At 47.2% G+C, this 20454-nt stretch overlaps 1 protein-coding gene across 11 annotated transcripts in view; it reads right to left on the bottom strand.

The window, feature by feature from the left end:
• The window catches only part of FRYL (FRY like transcription coactivator), a 2496013-nt gene that overhangs the window by 444305 nt on the left and 2031254 nt on the right, over positions 1-20454 (bottom strand). For all 11 annotated transcript variants that reach the window (XR_013608325.1, XM_078678213.1, XM_078678216.1 and 8 more), the window contains one exon: positions 14971-15141. Coding sequence is in view for 10 of the 11 variants with exons in the window: in XM_078678213.1 (XP_078534339.1) it covers positions 14971-15141 (171 nt within the window). In the remaining variant the exon portion in view is untranslated. The remainder of the gene's footprint in view (positions 1-14970; positions 15142-20454) is intronic.

Raw genomic sequence — 20454 nt, 5'->3', positions numbered from 1 at the left:
GTGTGAGATGGTGCTCTGGCATGAGCTGAGCCTGTCTGCGGCTTTCGGGATCCATCCCTTAGCCGTTTCCATGATATCGCATACCATATACTCTTAAGTGCATTATAATCCTCGCGGTTATATGCCAACTCTGGTGTCGCTTTATCAAAACATGTCGAGTAAGGTGTCATACGAATTGGAATACTAACCCCTCGCCAATCCTGGCGACGGGGTTAGCATTCCACCCTTCTAGAGGGACACGACATGTATGTAACCTGTAACCCCAGTTAAAGTCAGACAGAGCCTTAGCATCCACAAAATGGATGCTGCCACCGAGACACAAGTCTGCCCTCCTGCTGCTGGGAGTCCTCCCAGAGCAGGAGGCAAGGACAAAGGGTTTCCTGCCAGGGGCGGTGCCAGCACCGTCCCAGACAGGGTTTTGTGTATTCTAGGTAGGCAGGGCTTCAGAGGAAGGTGACTGCAAGTGGCACCCCGGTGCTCACTGTGCATAGGCCGGCTGAAACCAGTTCCAGGGGCACTCCAGCCCCTGGCCTGGGGAAAGCCCGCCAAAGGAGAGGGGTGTAACCACCCCCCTCCTGGTCCCACCCATAGGGCAGGACTTAGTCGCGTGCCAGCCCCCTTTTCCCAGATAAAGGTAGGAGCAGGCCCCCTTCCAAATTAGATCATCTTTGAATCCTGAAACTACTTTCTACGAAAGGAACTCAAGACTTCTTCCTAAGATTTCTCCCTTGTGGCTAAGGAGTAGTCACCCTGCATCCGCAGGCACCATCAAGAACACTGCGGTCTGCTGCACGTCCTTCCTCCGGAATCCGACTGCCCAGCTCGACGAGAACCGGCTTCCCTGGCACCTCTGACCTCTACCCACCTCTACAGCCCAGCTGAGAACCGTGGGTGCGACGAGACCTCGAGGGAGCGGCCATCTGCAAGACTGCACGACTTCTGCACAGCAAGCCCGCCGAGTAATTTCCTGGTGAGTGCTTTGGGGTCCGAGAAGCCCCGACCCTGAGCAGCTCCAGCACCGAAGTGCAGCCTCCCAGCATCTCCACGATCTGCGTGGGGCCCTTCTGCTTTTTGCTGCTCACCGCGTTGTTTGGCTACTAGCCCGCTGGCTTGTGGCCTTCTGAACGACGCCCGACGACATCACTGCTGCTGGTCTGGTTGCTCCAGACTGGCCCTTGCTCCCTTTCCGAAGAGGAGCACCCCGGACCCTCCTGGTCCACTCCAGACGCCATTTTGAGTCCACCGCGTGGGCTTGAATTAGCCAAGGCTTGTTGCCCAATCCTGGGTAACTTCGACGCCGACAGCTTCATCCATCGTGGGACAGCTCGCCTCTCCATCCTGGTCGCCGACAACGCCTCCTGGTCCGTGAGATCTGCAGAGCCAGCGTCGCCCACTCACCTAGTCGAGGTGACTACTATCCGGTGCCCTCCTGGTGCCCACTGACTACTGGCTAGTAGTCACGAACTTGGTCCCCTCTGCTTTCAGGTGTCATCTATCTTCGAGATCCAGGCTTGGATCAACTCGAACTAACTTCACTGGTCGCCTGCCAGCATCTTTCTTCCAGGCTCCTGGTCCGGCAACGAGGATTCCCGACGTCTTTTGAGACCTATGCAGCTGCAGCCCCTGGGCTAGGTAACTTCGGCATTTCGGTGCGTCAGCATAGCCTCACTATCCAAGGGTCAGGATCCACTGTCGTTTTCTCCCTACCAGGTCGGGTTCGCCCGTGAACACTAACTTTAGCGTTTCTAGCTTCCATAGACTTTGTCCCGCATCCCGCGTGAGAGTGCACACTCTGCACCCGAGTCCCCTAGGTCTCCTAGAAGTAATCTAACGATTCCCTAGTCAAGTCCTAGCGATTCCAAAGCCTATTAGTACTGTACTTACCTGCTAGTAATTTCGCATTCCACTTTTAGAGTATATGGTTTTTCGTGCCCCTCGGGCATTTGTGTATACTGTGCTAACTTAAGTATTTTCGTAAGAGTTTTGTTGTGTGCCTAGCACCCTGTCCTCATAAAGAGTACAGGGTTGTTGTGATTCTAATAAATACACTGTTTATTTTCATAACACTTGTGTGGTGTCCTTTCACTGGGTGTTCAAGGGGTAATGTGATGGTAAAACAGCTGGCTTAACACGCCCTCTAGAGTCTTAGCCTCAGACTGCTCGTATCCATGCTACTAGGATAGCTGGTCTATAAGGTTGACTTACAACCAATCATCAATAAGGGTTGTTTGGACTGATATATAGTGATCACTAGAATAGTGAACACTGCACATCAGGCCAACTTCTCACAACGTAGTTCATAATTTCTCGCTCAATTCAATTCAAAATGTTCATAGCCAGTGCTGTATTATTAGTTTCAATTCGTATCCCTAGACACATGTTTCATGATTCCTCAATCGTCAGTAGGGAAAAAAGCAAAGTTCATAGGTTGCAGGGCGTGCTGCCTCATCTCTCAGGACCAGTTCCACTCACAGCATGAAGGTGCAGGCTCCCGAGCTCGTCAGCTCGGCGGCTCATGAGAGCCAATCTTTGTACTCTTAGGGGGGTGGGAGTGCACCAGACACAATAACCTCTTGCATGTTGGTTCACGTAGTTCATAATTTCTCGCTCAATTCAATTCAAAATGTTCATAGCCAGTGCTGTATTATTAGTTTTAATTCGTATCCCTAGACACGTGTTTCATGATTCCTCAGTAGGGAAAAAAAGCAAAGTTCTAGGGATATGATTTGAGAATATACGGGCACTGGCCATGAACTTTATGAACATTTTGAGAATTTCGAACGAAAACAAAGAATACTTAACTACAATGACCATGAGGCAAAAGGGCAATCCGGCAAGGACATGTTCGCGGCTCTCCCAACCCCCTGTGTATTATATTTAAAGGCTCCCGTGAGCCATGAGCTGACGAGCTCTGAGAGATGCCCATGCACACCGGGAGTGGTAATAGTCCTGAGGAGATGACGGTGGCATGTCAAGCAACCTCTGAAAATATTTTTCCCAACTGATGAAGGTATTTAACCAGAAACACGTGTCTAGGGATATGATTTGCGAATATACGGGCACTGGCTACGAACTTTTAGAACATTTTGAGAATTTCGAACGAAAACAAAGAATACTGAACTAAAATGACCATGAGGCAAAGGGGCAATCCGGCAAAGACATGTTTGCGGCTCTCCCAACCCACTGTGTATTATATTTAATGGCTCCCGTGAGCCATGAGCGGACGAGCTCTGGGAGACGCCCGTGCACATCGGGAGTGGTAATAGTCCTGAGGAGATGACGGTGGCATGTCAAGCAACCTCTGAAAATATGTTTCCCTACTGATGAAGGTATTTAACCAGAAACACGTGTCTAGGGATATGATTTGAGAATACACGGGCACTGGCCACGAACTTTTTGAACATTTTGAGAATTTCGAACGAAAACAAAGAATACTGAACTACAATGACCATGAGGCAAAGGGGCAATCCGGCAAGGACATGTTTGCGGCTCTCCCAACCCCCTGTATATTATATTTAATGGCTCCTGTGAGCCATGAGCTGACAAGCTCTGGGAGACACCTGTGCACACCGGGAGTGGTAATAGTCCTGAGGAGATGACGGTGGCATGTCAAGCAACCTCTGAAAATATTTTTCCCTACTGATGAAGGTATTTAACCAGAAACACGTGTCTAGGGATATGATTTGAGAATATACGGGCACTGGCCACGAACTTTTTGAACTTTTTGAGAATTTCGAACGAAAACAAAGAATACTGAACTACAATGACCATAAGGCAAACGGGCAATCCGGCAAGGACATGTTCGCGGCTCTCCCAACCCCCTGTGTATTATATTATGTGGTCAAGTTCTAACACCAAATACTCTGTGTGAGAAGTTGGCCTGGTATATGATGTTCACTATTCTAGTGATCACCTTGCACCAGTCCAAACAACCCTTATGGGGATGGTTGTAAGTCAACCTTATAGACCAGCTATCCTAGTGGTAGCGTGGGCAGAACAGTCTTAGGCTAAAAGACTCTTGAGGGCGTGTAAAGCTAGCTGTTTTACCATATGTAACCCCTTGAATACCAAATGAAAGGACACCACACAGGATATATATAAAATATATATGTATTTATTTACTAACACACTCCTCTGAACTCTTTATGAGGTCAGAGGCAAAAGCACATAACAAGTTACTCTTAGAAACACTTTAAATAGCATAATTTACAGTTAGGCCCTAGGGGCGCGTAAAACCATATACTAAGTAAGTGGTATAAGAACCACGACTCGGGGAAAGGGAAAGGCCTAGGGCATCGCTGGGGCTACACTATCTGAACCTTAGGTTAGGAGTAGGAGGCCCACAGGCGGCGCGTGCAGTGTCAGTACACTCACGCGAGAGTCAATAGAAAGTCAATGGGAACTTAAAAAGGTAAGTAACGAAGATTTAGGACACTTCCGGTCTGACTAGGAAGATACAACTAACAAAACTAGACACTAGGATAGTCAATCCCTACAGGAGCACCAAAGTACTCGCGTTACCTCACCCAAGGGCTGCGGGTGCATAGGTGTTAAAGTGTGTCGGGTTTTCTCGTTGATTCCTATGGAGCCTTGGAAGAAGATGCCATACATAAAGCAAAATGGTGCCTAGGACACTATTAACAGAATCTATGGTAATTGGTGAGATAGTTCAATTATCTACCCCTACGACAAATAAATTATCTGGAAAAACTATTTTTGCATTGGTATAAATAAAATTTCCCATCTCCACAGAGAGAGCACGCACAATATTCGTTTCCTTATTGATTTTTCACTTTAATTGAAAAGGAATTAGAATTAAATTGGGGCTTGTATGATTTGTTGGCCCACTTCAAACAAACGAACACAAAAGTATATATATTTACACATTACTTTTTACATAAACATATATAAAACACATATATATATATATACACACATGAATCCAAAGGATGTATTTAAACTACTGTAGCCCAATTTTTCTTTCACCAAAGGATGCTTGCTATATGTACAGACTCTGCATTCCTCTCAAAGTAAGCTCCACCAGACCTAGCACAAGAAGTATAAATAGTCCATATCTTTTTAGGCTATCTTCAATCCATTTACTCCTTGTGAATAATGTTTTCCATGAATTCAAATAATTTGGCTGGGGTCTTCTTCAAACAAAATGTCGACGCGTTTCAGCCATCATAATTCTGGCCTCATCAGGACTAGGGGTAATAAATACTTCGGTCTTCAGAGATAAATGTATCCTCTCTTAACATATCTTCTTTAAACAATCAAGTCTGGACAACACTAAATTCCATCGATTCAGTGACTAAAAAGGAAACAGGGACACTGTTTAGTAGGCGATGTTGAACTCCTAAAAATTCACTATTTGCCGACCTTCCAAATTAAAGAGGAAAGGGTATTAGTCCACTCTTATTCGGGACCCTTCAATTGTATCCCGGGAGTTTCAAGTTTGCCGCCATTTTTAAAGGCTAGGAGCAACGCCAAATGTTGGATTACTCAGTCCGTTCGTCGTAGCAACATTAAACCGGACTTTCGCCGTTCACGTAACGCGGAAGTCATCTGTCTTCTCTAAACACAGAGAGAGATGCTGCAGGCGACCAGGAGGAAGATGTCCGGGTGGATCCAAGGGTGGATCGGAGTTGAAGAAGACCTGAAAGCAGAGCGGACAGAGTCTAGGTCACTAGCCAGTGACCGGGTGGAACCAGGAAGGAACCAGACGTCGTCGAGGAGCAATCAGGTGCTGTCGGGAAGCTTGTCTTTGCAGCCACGCGGACCAGGAGGCGTCGAGGACGACCAGGTGCTGGAGAGTAGCTGTCCCACGAAGGTTCTCGCAGATGGAGGGGTCGACTTCCAGATCGGAGCCAACAAGCATAAGCAAAGGCAACCCACGCAGGATACACAAAAGGTGCAGACTAGGAGGGTCTGAGGTACTTCACCTTTTCAGGGAAGCAAGTGCCAGTCTGGAGCAACCAGACCAGCGATGGGTTTTCAAAAGGATCGTAGTCACAGGGCTACTAGCCAAATGGCCAGCAACCGGGACAACGCAACGAGCAGAAGGGCCCCACGCAGATCTCGTGGAGTGTGGAGGGCTGGTCTTCGGTGCAGGTGGAGCTCGGTGTCGGGGTGTCTCAGTCCCCAGGGCACAGCTTCGAGGATGCCTCAGGAGCTGCGCTGTTAGCAAGTTGAAGACTTTCCAAGTTGCCTGGTTCCATGGGTTCCGACGCCTTCCACGGGGCTCAGCTGTGCTGGAGTCGTGCAGTGGGGTCAGAGAGGTCCGGGAGTCGAGGTCTTGTCAGGCTGTGTGCTCGGGTTCCGGCGGGAACGGGGACAAAGCAAGCCGTTGAGTTGCTGGATGGTGCCTGGTTGCCCAGGGTGGTCACTCCTTGGCCACAAGGGAGATTCTTCAGTCTTCCGCTCAGGTGAATGTCGAAGGGTCCAGAGTTTCGTTTCAAGTCGATTCCAGGATTAATCTAAAGTCCTGGGGTTCAGCTCCTACCTATATACAACTAAAAGGGGCTGGATTACTTTCTAGGTCCCTCCTATGGGTGGGACCATGAAGAGGGGTGGTTACACACCCTTTCCTTTGTCCAGTTTTGCGCCAGAGCTGGGGCTGGAGTGCCCCAGCACCGGTTTGAACAGGACTATGCATGGAGAACCTAGTGTGCCCCAGGCAGTGTCTCAATCTATTCAGCCCTCCCTGTCCCAATACACAAAGTCCTGTCTGGGGTGGTGCTCGCACCTCTCTAGGCAGGAAACCTATTGTCCAAACCTCCGTGACTGGAAGGACTCACAGCAGCAGGAGGTCAGACTTGTGTCAGTGGCAGCAGCGTCCATTTTGTGACGCTGGGGCTCTGGTTAACTTTAACCGGGATAGTCAGCAACAACATGTCTTCTCCCTCTAGAATGGTCGAATGCTACCCCCATCGCCAGAATTGGTGAGGGGGTAGTATTCCAAAGCGTATGACACCTTACACGACATGTTTAGATAAAGCCAAACCAAAGTTAGCATTTAACCGCGAGGTTCATAATGCACTTAAGAGTATATGGTATGGCAATATCATAGAACAGCTATAAGGACATGGTTCCGAAAGCTGCAGACAGGCTCAGCTCATGCTAGAGCACCATCTCACACATAACCAAGCACTCTGCCTCCAGGATTGTTAAGGCCTGCCATAGGAGTAACTTATAGGTTACTATGTGTCTATATATAAGTAGGTATAGGAATACTACACCTAAGCAAGGGGTGATTACACGACCTTGCCCCAGCTGAGTGATCAGCCAGTTGTGTCAGTTTGAGTGGCCAGCCAGGGGTGGCATAATACATGCTGCAGCCCCTGGTAGGCCTTGGATGCACCTATGCCTGGGTACCTATAGTACACTGTACAGGGGCTCATAAGGTGACACAATTCCCAATTGGAGATGTACCTAAGTTACATGGAGTCCATTTTACAGAGAGAGCAGATAGCCTGGGGTCCTGAATAGCAGGATCCCAGGCCATCTAAGTCGAAAACCAGCTAAACACCAGGCAAAAAGTTGGGGGCAACCATAGTCAGGTATCCACCTTCCTACACTCTGCACCAGTGCTGACAGCTGCGGAGAGTGTGTGCCACCCTGCTGCTTAAGGTAATACATGGCTGTCATGTTGTCAGTCTTGAAAAAGGATCACCTTGTGTTGGACTTGATGGCATAAGGATATGATTGCAAGCAGGAATGGCAACCAGCTCCAAGTAGCTGATGTGAAGCACAAGTTACTTACCTTCGGTAACGATATATCTGTAAGAAATCAATCAATCAGCGAATTTGTAAAGTGCGCTACTCACCCGCTAGGGTCTCAAGGCGCTGGGGGGGGGAGTTGCTACTGCTAGAACAGCCAGGTCTTGAGTTGTTTCCTGAAGGAGAGATGGTCCTGGGTCTGCCGTAGGTGGGTGGGGAGGGAGTTCCATGTCTTGGCCGCCAGGTAGGAGAAGGATCTTCCTCCAGTGGTGGTTCTGCGAATTTGTGGGACGAGGGCGAGGTTGGCGGACCGGAGCAGGCGGGTGTGTGTGTAGAATGTCAGGCGGCTGTTGAGGTATTTGGGGCCCATGTCGTGGAGAGCCTTGTGTGCGTGGGTGAGGAGTCTGAACGTGATCCTCTTGCTGATGGGGAGCCAGTGCAGATCTCTCAGATGGGCAGAGATGTGGCTGTGACAGGGGATGTCCAGGATGAGTCGTGCAGAAGCGTTCTGTATCCGTTGGAGTCTTTTCTGGAGTTTGGCTGTGGTGCCAGCGTAGAGGGTGTTCCCGTAGTCCAGTCGGCTGGTGACGAGGGCCTGGGTGACCGTCTTCCTGGTTTCGGTGGGGATCCATCGGAAGATCTTACGGAGCATGCGCAGGGTGTTGAAGCAGGATGAAGAGACGGCGTTGACTTGCTTGGTCATCGTGAGGGAGGAGTCCAGGATGAAGCCCAGGTTGCGTGCGTGGCCCAGGGCAGGGGGCCACCAGGAGTCGTCCCAGGCAGAGGGGGATGGTCCCAGGATGAGGACTTCCGTCTTGTCTGAGTTCAGTTTCAGACGGATGAGCTTCATCCATTCCGCGACGTCTTTCATTCCTTCCTGGAGGCTGGCTCTGGCGGTGGTGGGGTCGTTAGTGAGGGAGAGGATCAGCTGGGTGTCGTCAGCGTAGGAGATGATGTTTAGGTTGTGTTGGCGTGCAATGGCTGCAAGGGGGCTCATGTAGATGTTGAAGAGGGTGGGGCTTAGCGAGGAACCTTGCGGAACGCCGCAGATGACTTTGGTGGCCGCGGATCGGGGGGAGGCGGACTCTCTGGGTTCTTCCGGCGAGGAACGAGATGATCCACTCCAGGGTCATTCCTTGGATTCTGGTGTTGCTGAGGCGCTGTATTAGGGTGCGGTGGCATACGGCGTCGAAGGCTGCAGAGAGGTCCCGGAGGATGAGGGCAGCTGTTTCCCCGTTGTCCAGCAGGGACCTGATGTCGTCGGTGGCTGCGATGAGGGTGGTCTCGGTGCTGTGGTTTGCTCGGAAACCGAACTGTGAGGGGTTGAGGGATCCGTTTGTCTCGAGGAAGGCGGAGAGTTGTTTGTCGACGGTCTTCTCGATGACTTTGGCAGGAAAAGGGAGGAGCGAGATGGGGCGGAAGTTTTTGAGGTCCGTGGTGGGTTTCTTCAGGAGGGCGCTGAGCTCGGCGTGTTTCCAGCTCTCCGGGAAGGTGGCGGATGCGAAGGAGCTGTTATTGATGTCCCGGAGTTGGGGTGCGATGATGGAGTCGGCTTTGTTGAAGATGTGGTGTGGACAAGGGTCATTTGGGGAGCCGGAGTGGATGGTGTTAATCAACTACTTCAACAGTACTTCAACTAGTTCAACAACTACCGTCCCATTACCAATATCCCCACTCTCGCCAAATTGTTGGAAAAATGCGCACAACTACAATTGACTAAACACACTGACCAGTTTGGCCTCCTCAATCCGCATCAATCAGGCTTCCGAGCGGGGCACAGCACTGAGACGGCTATGACTCACATAATTGACGACGCCCTTCAAATGCTAGATCAAAATGATACCTGTCTCCTCATCCTTCTTGATCTCTCTTCAGCTTTTGACACCGTTAAGCATGAGAAATTACTCGAACTACTAAACACAAGAATGGGTCTATCTGGGACAGTCCTCAAATGGTTCACTTCCTTTCTACACAACAGGTCGCAGAAATTCAAGAGTAACAACCTGATGTCCTCGCCTATACCTGTTTCGTTAGGCGTCCCACAAGGTTCCTCCCTATCCCCAACTTTGTTCAACCTAGTCATGGAACCCCTCACCACCTTGTTACAAGAGTCCAATATACACTTTCACATGTACGCTGATGATACCCAACTATATCTCAAATTACAATCCCCCAAAGACATCTTGCTCCTGAACTCAACGATCAGAAGCACCCAATCCTGGCTTGCCGATAATCATCTCAAACTCAATGCTCTGAAAACAGAGTTCCTTCTTATCTCACCTCCCGCCAAGATCTCTACCACACAACTCTGGCTTAAAGACCTAACTGCACTCAATGTCCAACCCACCATCATAGACTCTGCAAAATCCTTAGGCATTACACTTGACACCAATCTCAACATGCAGCAACATATCAGCAAGGCAACTAAGGGAGCGAACTACCAAATCAATACCCTGAGGAAACTTAAACCCTTCCTCCCTGCCAATGACTTCCGAACTGCAGTACAAGCACTAGTCATCCCTCGAATAGAATATGGCAGCATCGCCCTCTGCGGACTCCCCCTAACTACTACTGCTCCACTAAGAGCTTCTCTAAACGCTGCAGCGAGACTCATCACTGGTTCAAAAAAACACTCACATATCTCCCCTGACTTTAAAAACCTGAACTGGCTGCCTTTCGAAGCCAGAATACATCTGAAAATCGCCTGCATGACGCACAAAGCTGTCCACATGAGCTCACCAAGCTATCTCACTCAGAAGCTGACAATCTCTGGTGGTTCTAGAAACACCAGAGGCACAAACAATCTTCTGCTGAAGCCTCGAAGATTCCGGAAGGGAAAAAACTTATAAACGCTCCTTCTCAGGAATTGCACCCAGGATCTGGAACTCACTCCCCCCTGAAACGAGGCTCATCTCCTCCACTACACTGTTTAAGAAAGAAGTAAAAGCTATATTCATGGCTAAATACACCTGAAGTGCTATTCTGAACTTTGTTAAGACTCCGCACTGTTCTGTACTTCTTGTTCGACCCCGTGGCTTATTGTTTTATATGTATTAATGATTTATGTGATTTTCTTGGCTACCACGTGTTTGTACTACTAGCATTTTTACTTACCTGTTTGACTATGTTCCCTCATGCTCCCCTTTTTTATGTGAAGCGCTCTGATATCTGTAAAGATCTTGTTCGCGCTATACAAAACTTTCAAAATAGATAAATAAATAAATAAATCGTGCGGGTGGTGTCTTCGGTGCTGACCAGGGTCCAGGTGCAGAGGGTGGTGGTGGGGGGCGCTGGTTGGGTGCGTGGTCTGTGCGCCGAAGCTGTTGTGTATGTCGGCGATCTTGCGGTGAAAGAACGAGGCGAGTGAGTCGCAGAGGTCTTGCGAGGGTGTGATGTCGTTGTTGCAGGCGTTGGGGTTGGAGAGCTCTTTAACGATGCAGAAGAGTTCCTTGCTGTTGTGGGTGTTGTTGTCCAGTCGTTCTTTAAATGTTGTCCTTTTGGTGGTTCGGATCAGCTGGTGGTGTTTGCGGATGGCGTTCTTGAGGGCTGTCATGTTTTCGGTTGTCTGGTCGTGGCGCCAGGCTTTCTCGAGGGTGCGGCAGGTCTTCTTGGAGTTTTTGAGGTCGTTGGTGAACCACAAGGTTTTCTTGCTGCCAGGTCTGCTGGGAGAGTTCTTCATGGTGCGAGTTCATCGGCGCAGTTGGTGAGCCACTGAGTGAGGTTGCGGGCTGCTTCGTTGGGGTCCCTTTTGTTGGTGGGAGGGTGCTGGCTTAGGGAGGTGGTGAGTTGGTCGGTGGTGATCTTGGTCCAGCTTCTGCGGGGAACCTGTTGCGGGTGGTGGTGGTTCGTGGTTCTCCTGAAAATGAAGTGGACGCAGCTGTGATCTGTCCAGTGATGTCCGGTGGAGTAGCTGAAGGAGATGTGCTTGCTGGAGGAGAAGATGGGGTCTAGCGTGTGGCCGGCATAGTGGGTGGGGGTGTCCACCAGTTGCTTGAGTCCGAGGTCGGCGAGGTTGTCCAGCAGGGTGGTGGTGTTGCTGTCATTGTTGTTCTCCAGGTGGAAGTTGAGGCCATTTGACTTGCCTGAAACATTAGTTAGTGTTAGATTTCTTACCTTAGAATATCCCCAGGCATCAGACTGGATCCGGAAAGTTTTCGTCAGCAGTACCCTCGCGGGTCGGTAGGCGCCGTCTGCGGCTCCGCCGGCGGCGGAGTGATCGCCGGGATGGCGTCATCGGAGTACTTAGATGCCGCCCTCACGCGCTATCAGTTCTGTACATAGCCTTCTGCGCCAGGAACGCAGAGCCATGATAGAAACCGATAATGGTGCCATGAAACTAGGGCCCTGAAAGGGATGTCCTTAACCCTAGATATCGGTTCGCAGAACGGGGAGGATGAGTGGGGCGGTAAGGAATCTAACACTAATGTTTCTTATAGATATATCGTTCCCGAAGGTAAGTAACTTGTGCATCTGAAAGAAACATGTTCGTGTTAGATTCCTTACCTTAGAATAGATACCCCAGCAATACCAGCCCCGGTGGTGGGTCTGCGAACCAAGATCACACCAGAAACTCCGGGAGAATGGAATGGCCGAAAAAGCAATCTCTCCGGACTTGGCTGTCCAAGCAGTAGTGCTTAGCGAACTTGTGCAGCGAGGCCCACGTTTCTGCTTGACAGATGTCCTGCAAGAGGACTCCCCGACCCAGGGCAGTATTAACCGCCGTGGCCCAAGGGGAATGACAGCGCAGCCCAACAGGAGGCTCCTTTTTCGCCAAAGAGTAGCAAACATTGATGCACAAGACGACCCACCGAGAGATGGTCTGCTTGTGCACCGCCCGTCCCTTCTTAGCACCCGTAACCAACAAGGAGCTGGTCTTCCACCCGGACCTGGCATGGTCGATCTAGATAGAAGGAGAGAGCATGTTTTGGATCCAGACGGTGGAGCCTCTCTTCCTCTTTCGAGGGATGCTGAGGCGTAAAGAAGGTGGGCAAGGTGATGGACTGCCCGATATGAAAGGCTGTGACAACCTTGGCAGGAAAGAGTCCTCAAAACAACCTTGTCCAGATGGACAGAGAGGAAAGGAGGTTTAGAAGATAGAGCCTGGAGCTCACTCACTCTCCTGGCAGAGGTGATGATAACCAGGAATGCAGTCTTAAGAGTTAGGAGACGAAGAGGGCAGTTATGAAGTGGCTCAAAGGGAGCGCACATTAGATACGCAAGTACAAGATTCAAGTCCCACTGAGGCATCACGAAGGGAACAGGAGGAAACGTGTGTGTGATGCCTTTCAATAATCTATTTACAACAGGGGACTTGAAAAGAGAAGGCTGATCAGGAAGCCTTAAGAAGGCGGAAATGATCTGACGACAGGCACCACAGGCAATCTTCGTGGGAGTCCATGATGAACATATGACCCCCACGCTCCCTACAAGGATTGAACCCTAACTTCTTATGTGTAGCCATCATCCTGCTTCACTAAAGACAAAAACTGTAACAAAGTGATATCCTTAAGGAAATGGAGTCTCAGAAAAACCGTTACCCGTCGAAGGTGCAGAACAAAGGGAACTGATGTCAGCACGCCCAAAAGGTGTTCTTATGGCTCCGGTGACGTCATACAGAGTAGCGAGCGGAACTGTGCTGTTGTGATGTCCTAGTTGACGTGGGAGAGCTATGAAAAAAAGTTTCTGTGGAATGCTGGTGCAGGGGTAATTCAGAAGGTGAAGAATCCACAGGCAGATGTATCCATCAGAAATTATTTTTACATCAAAAGAATTGCCACAATTTGATTATTTCTCATATCCCACTTGGGGACTTTTCTATTTTTATAGGCTAGACTGCATACTTACACTTAACTGGAGAGATACTATAACCCACAAGATACTCATGGGAGAAGACTGTTCAAGCAGAACAAGGAATGTAGGCAAGGGCCTGGAAGAAGAAAGCACCACATATTGACAAAGTTTCTGTGACATTCAGCCTTACCGGATTCAGGCTGTAGAACAAGGACATTTGCATTCCTGCAAAATAAACACTCCATTTAACAGCTAAGGGTGACAGAAGCACACCTATTGAGAGTCAAGGTAGCACATTTTATTTAGTCAGCACCAACTGGAGAACCTCAAGCCTGGGTTACACCGTTAGCTTGCAGGAGGCCACAGTCTAGGACCTTGGAATTCCTCAGTGCAACTCCTGATTAAGGCCACAAAGAACCCACAGGCCAAATCCTAGGCCACGTTGAAATTTTGGGATGGAGCAGCAAAGAACAAGCACAGAGGTGGTCTGTCCTTGCACTGGTAGACTCCGGTTTAGACCTTTGTTGGATGACGACATCTCACTTTAAATGAAATCACAGAGGACCTTTATAAAAAAGTGAACTCATGTTTGTCTTTGTATAAAAAAAGTCCACAAATATTTAGTGCGTGCAAAGTACTGCTTATAAAACTAAAAGCATGGATTAGTCAGGACATAGCCATTCAATTAAATAAAAGCGGGTGGGTGTAAAAGAAAGAGCTTTACAAGCTAGGCATGCATAGAACCCAAACTCTAGGTGAAGAGGAAACTACTGGCTATATAAAATGTCTACTTGGCAATACTGATTAACTCTGTACCCCAAGCAGACTTCTTATATGGATGTTCAATCTACTTGTGCAGAGAAAGAGGACTGGAGCAGAGGCAGTACCTATGTATGGTGGAAAAAGAGGGGAGTGATATGTAGACCTGGATGTGAATACACACACACACACCTATCAAATGCTCTTTGATTTACTACAGTGGAAAGATAATCTATTTCATTACAGGACGGTGACTAGGATGAGGGCCATATGGAAATGCCAAGAGCAAATGCTGGTAATTCATTAGTTTGTCATACCAATTAACCTTTTTATGGATTATGGTTGCACAAATGAGTAGACTCTTGCTTTAGGGATTCTGTGCTCTGAGGTTCAGATCAAAAACATTTAATAGTTCTAGGACTTTTACTCTTAGGGATCATGTTGTATGTATTCACGATGATGGCTACCAAGTAAGTTGACAGCAAGATTCTGGCTAGGCCCTACTTAATTGTCTGGTAATTTAGGTCTTTCCCTTGCTAAATATTGAACACAATACTGAGGATCTGAAATTCTTGTTATTTTCAACAAAACAACTTGGAAAAAACACATAATGCTTCACTTTGCTTAGTCACAACACTGATTTTAATAGTCAAGATTTTATTAATTTATAGGGTGAAATATATTTTTTATAAATATTACCTCTGCAAGATATGTTACAAGACTGAATGTGATATCAGAGAAGGAGTCGTGCAGATAGCGACATACAACATTGATCCAGTTGGCGCAGTCTCTTGAGTAGCTATGAGTGCTGTACAGACTCATCATGTGAGCTAAATTAGACAGTGTTGAGGACTTCTCTTCTGCACAAACCTTAAAAGAATTACAAACATGTTTTTTAATGCTTTTTTAGAACACCAGGTGGGAGCCATTTAACAACATTACATATAAAATAAGACTCCAAAACAAAATCAGAATTTACAAAACATGCGCAATGAAGCAAAAATCACAATCAGCAAGACAGCCAACAGGGTGGTCTAAAACAGCCCATTAGGCAGCTTCCTCATTTTCTACAAATTCTTAAAATGTATCAAGAAATTGTTTTGTTTATTCACCTATTTTAGGGCGAATAAACCCTGCTTGATTTTTACATTTAACTAGTCTGTCTTCCAAATACTTGCTACCAAAGCTCTGTGCTTTGGAAATAGTATGAGGAAGAAACTATGTTTATTTGCAGCACTATTTAAAAACTTCAAACACTTGAATTTGACACCAAATATTTTGCCCTTTCAAAATAATTTAGCAAGTCTAAGATGAGCCTAACAGCATATCAGCTCCCTATCGGAAAGTTTTAACCACATTCATAATCTGTGAACAAACTAGAGCGATGGACTGCAAGTGTACGGCATAGGTAGATCTAAAATCTGGTCACTAGACCCCAAGCTGGCTACTAGTCTTTACCAAAAGAGTTTGCTAGGCCATTTGAGGTCACTGCCTTAAATTGACTTGCAAATGCACCTGCCAACTCCCAGAATTATAGGTTGCGCACCGTATGTAATATCTTTATGGTGGACACTATCTTTCAACAGATTTCTCATCGTTTGAATACCCTCCAGTGGCCAGCTAAGATCTGCAAACTTTTTTTCTGTAGAAATAACTCGCTGGAAGGACTATGTAGTGTGGACGAACCGCACTCTGTCAATCACCACATAGGACAATAACAATCCCAATAGGGTAGGCCCCTGTGCTGAAGTCAGTTCTCTATTCGAGTTCAATAAACAAGTGCATCTTTTGCCATAGGCAGAAAAACTAACCTTGACCCAATCCACAGAAATGATAAGAGCATGGGCAAACAAAATAGAGTATCTATGGAAATTAGCATTATCAAAGGTAGGTAATTATTCATTTTATGGGTACTTTTCCTGCAGGTTCCTCATCTTTAAATGTACCCATCTGCAATACACAATCAGAAGAAAAAAAACTAAAAATCAATCAGAACAAAAGGTAATGGAAAACATTTCTGGCAAAATGACCTATCACTCCAAGCCTGTAAATCTAAAAGTGCTTCACAAATATGTGCACAAACAACCACATTACCATAATACGAATATTAGTTAGCAAGCTGCCTTGCAACACTATTGAGGTGCCTGATTGAGCCCTACCAAATTGATTGCAATTGTCCGCAAAGGGCTCTTTCAAAACAAAAAAAAGATTTTTGACACAAAGCATAATTGTCCTGGAAAGAGCATGATGGAGGACTACAATATCTTTACAGACCAGCAAAGTCCACAAACAACTTATCATTATGTGTTTCTCTATTCCACTGCATATAAAAACTACTGGCCCGTCTAGGGGATAACCTCACCTCATGCTTAAAAGGACAGAGGGGAAGAAAAGAAGGAAGGCAGAGTAATCAACTGCACAAAGTGGAGAAGAGTAACTGTCTTGGGCAAAATAAATGAAGAAAACATAGATGTGGCTGCAGGTCCCCAGCATTCTGAATCAGTGATGGAAAGAAGGAATGTCTTAAAAGTCAGCAATCTCAAGGATCATTAAAGCATAGGCTTTACGGTTGAAGTCATCAAAACGAGTCTACACCCAATTCAGAAATCACGGAGTCATGACAAAGGTAGGGAGAGGGAACAAATTCAAACCAGTTAGAAAACATATTACCAATGGTGAATCAAAATGATAAGGTTTTGATCGGGATCTAGGGGAAATACTGGGCGCTCAGCTACGTGTGTTTGTAAAGTGGAACATATGGGGAGATGGTGCAAGAGGACAAAGGGAAAAGCCCTATAACCCTTCTAAAGAGGTATGCTGGAACCAACACACCGGTACATAAGAAAAAGATTGTCCTCTGCACTCAAAAAAGTAGTGTATCACAACATGTGCGTAACAGTTTTCTAAAATAACCACATTCTCAATTGCTGGAGGAAAAGGAGATAACCAAGGAACAGTATATTCTTGAATGTCTATATTTAATGCTTGAGAGGCCAGCTGACACGTGTTTCGTCGCTTATGGAACACAATCCGCGACTCTTCAGGGCTGGTGAAGATACAAAATGAAAGGCAATGTATATCGTAACATGCATTGTAATACATGACATTTGACACAATAAAAACATAGCGGATATTCCCGCAGGATTTAAATAGCAACCCATGCCACAGTGAGCGTCAAGAATAAACAGGCCACGGTCGAGTGGAGACTAAGGTGAAGATAGATAGAGAGCCAGTATTACGCGATGGTGAATTGTGAAAAGGACGGTTTGTGAGAAAATCATTCAAGTGGCTGTTGAAAGTCAGGCAATGAGTGATTGCCGAATATATGGTAAAATTGAAACTCAGCGGCAAGCTGGTATCCCACAAAAAAGGAGTTGCGGAAAAACAAAAGGTGGAGACATAACCGGTAGTTCTCAAACAGGGATTACCAAAAATGGGGATTACTAAAAAATGAGATAGTGTGATTCCTGGACGTGCAAGGTGACACATAATCAAGTGCTCTGGATAAGTGAAGAAGCTAAAACAAGATGCGATACCTTTACAATTTGTAGTCAGTCCGAGGGGGTCTGTAGTAAAAGGAAATTACGTAAGTATCTGTACTAAAAAAGGGGGAAATGTATATTTAGAAGAAAGTGAACATAAAGGGGCTCACCGCCTAGCCGGTGATAATTCCAACCCAGCTGGGTCCTTGACCGTAGGATCAGTTGTCTCAGGAAACACAATTAGCGTGGTAACTAGTGCTGAAATGAAGAGCAAAATCATGCGTGGGTATAAAAAAACCCACGCTGTCCGTAATGAACAAGATGGCCAAACGGAGGGAAGGGGGGGGGGGGGGGGGAGAAAAAAAGAATATGTATATAAATTATATACTTTGGAGGATGGACCTAACTCCATCGACATAGGTCTTGTGATAATTGAGAAGCCACTAGAGATGATATGGGTAGTGACTTACCAGATCTAAAAGATAAAAAATAAAGCATTGGCCGTCTTTGTTGCAGCGGTAAAATGTTGAAAGAGACGTCCACTTAAGGAAATCTAGGTAACGGGGAAGAGGTGGAGAAAGATACAACTAGGGTCAAACATAATGCAGGTTTCTGCAGCTCACAGCGTGTGGCGCTATAATCAAAAAACAAAGAGTCATAGCGCGGGACAGGGAGTACAGCTTTCCGTGTCCAGCCCGCATTTTGTTCTTGCTAAAAAGGTCAATAAATACAATGTAAGTACCCAGTACGGGTTTGTAGAGCTCACAGCTAGCGGCGCTAAGCTTAAAAATCCAAAAAAGAGCATCGGCGCCGCGCGGGACAAGGAGTACAATCCCCCGTGCCCAGCCGGCATTTTTACTTACCTGAAAAAGGCGACACTACAATCCAGTGTCAATCACTAATTGCCTGACTTTCAACAGCCACTTGAATGATTTTCTCACAAACCGTCCTTTTCACAATTCACCATCGCGTAATACTGGCTCTCTATCTATCTTCACCTTAGTCTCCACTCGACCGTGGCCCGTTTATTCTTGACGCTCACTGTGGCATGGGTTGCTATCTAAATCCCGCGGGAATATCCGCTATGTTTTTATTGTGTCAAATGTCATGTATTACAATGCATGTTACGATGTACATTGCCTTTCAATTTGTTTCTTCACCAGCCCTGAAGAGTCGCGGATTGTGTTCCATAAGCGACGAAACAAGTGTCGGCTGGCCTCTCAAGCATTAAATATAGACTTTTAAGAATATACTGTTCCTTGTTTATCTCCTTTTCCTCCAGCAATTGAGAATGTGGTTATTTTAGAAAACTGTTACGCACACGTTGTGATACACTACTTTTTTGAGTGCAGAGGACAATCTTTTTCTCATATTACCAATGGTGACTTATACAGAGAAGGCTGGTCAAGTAAACAGAAAGCTAACCAGAAGGCTAGGTAACCTTTAACTGCAGGCAATGCAAAGGTTTGTTCAGCTATAAAGCAAACTTCACAAAACCTTACAGCTTGGTTTCAAATCAGTCCACCTAACGAACAAGTTACTTACCTTCGGTAACGATATATCTGTAAGAAACAGTAGTTAGTATTAGATTCCTTACCTTAGAATATCCCCAGGCGTCAGTCTGGATCCGGAAACTTTTGCGTAGCAGTACCCCTGCGCGTCGGTAGGCGTCGTCTGCAGGCGTCCCCTGCGGCTCCGCGTCGTCGGCGTCGTGCGCCGTGATGACGTCGCTGGAGTATATAGACGCCGCCTCCGCGCGCTGACGTCAGTTCTTTGCACACAGCTTTTCCGCGCCAGAACACGCAGAGCCATGTGAGAACTAACACTCGTGCCATTTGAAACTTGGGCCCTGAAAGTGATGTCCTTAACCCTAGGTATCAGTTCGCAGAACGGGGAGGATGGGTGGGGCGGTAAGGAATCTAATACTAACTACTGTTTCTTACAGATATATCGTTACCGAAGGTAAGTAACTTGTTCATCTGAAAGAAACAGGTTAGTATTAGATTCCTTACCTTAGAATAGATACCCCAGCAATACCAACCCCGGTGGTGGGTCTGCGAACCAATACAACCCTACACCAGAAAATCCTGGAGGACCGAACGGCCAAAGAAGCCGTCCCTCCGGACTTGACTGTCCAGGCAGTAATGCCTCGCAAAGGTATGCAGCGAGGCCCACGTAGCCGCCTGGCAAATGTCCTGCAAAGGGACTCCCCGGCCCAGGGCAGTAGTAGCCGCCGTGGCACGAGTGGAATGGGCCCTCAGCCCAACAGGAGGCTCCTTCCGAGCGAAAGAGTAGCATGCTTTGATGCACAGGACGACCCACCGAGAGATGGTTAGTTTCTGTACCGCCCTTCCCTTCTTCTCACCCACGTAGCCAACAAACAGTTGGTCATCCACCCGGAACTGGCGTGTGCGATCCATATAAAATGAAAGCGCACGTTTTGGGTCCAGACGATGGAGCCGCTCCTCATCTTTTGAAGGATGCGGAGGCGGGAAGAAGGAGGGTAAGGTGATGGACTGCCCGATGTGAAAAGCAGAAACTACTTTGGGCAGGAAAGAAGGTCTAGTCCTAAGAACCACCTTGTCAGGATGAACGGACAAGAAAGGAGGTTTAACAGAAAGAGCCTGGAGCTCACTCACTCTCCTGGCAGAGGTGATGGCAACCAGGAAGGCCGTCTTTAAAGTGAGAAGACGGAGAGGAC

The sequence above is a fragment of the Lissotriton helveticus genome, chromosome 2_2 (genome assembly GCF_964261635.1).
Source record: "Lissotriton helveticus chromosome 2_2, aLisHel1.1, whole genome shotgun sequence".
Lineage (NCBI taxonomy): Eukaryota > Metazoa > Chordata > Amphibia > Caudata > Salamandridae > Lissotriton > Lissotriton helveticus.
Note: the sequence above shows the minus strand (reverse complement) of the source record. Positions and strands in the feature narration are given on the sequence as shown.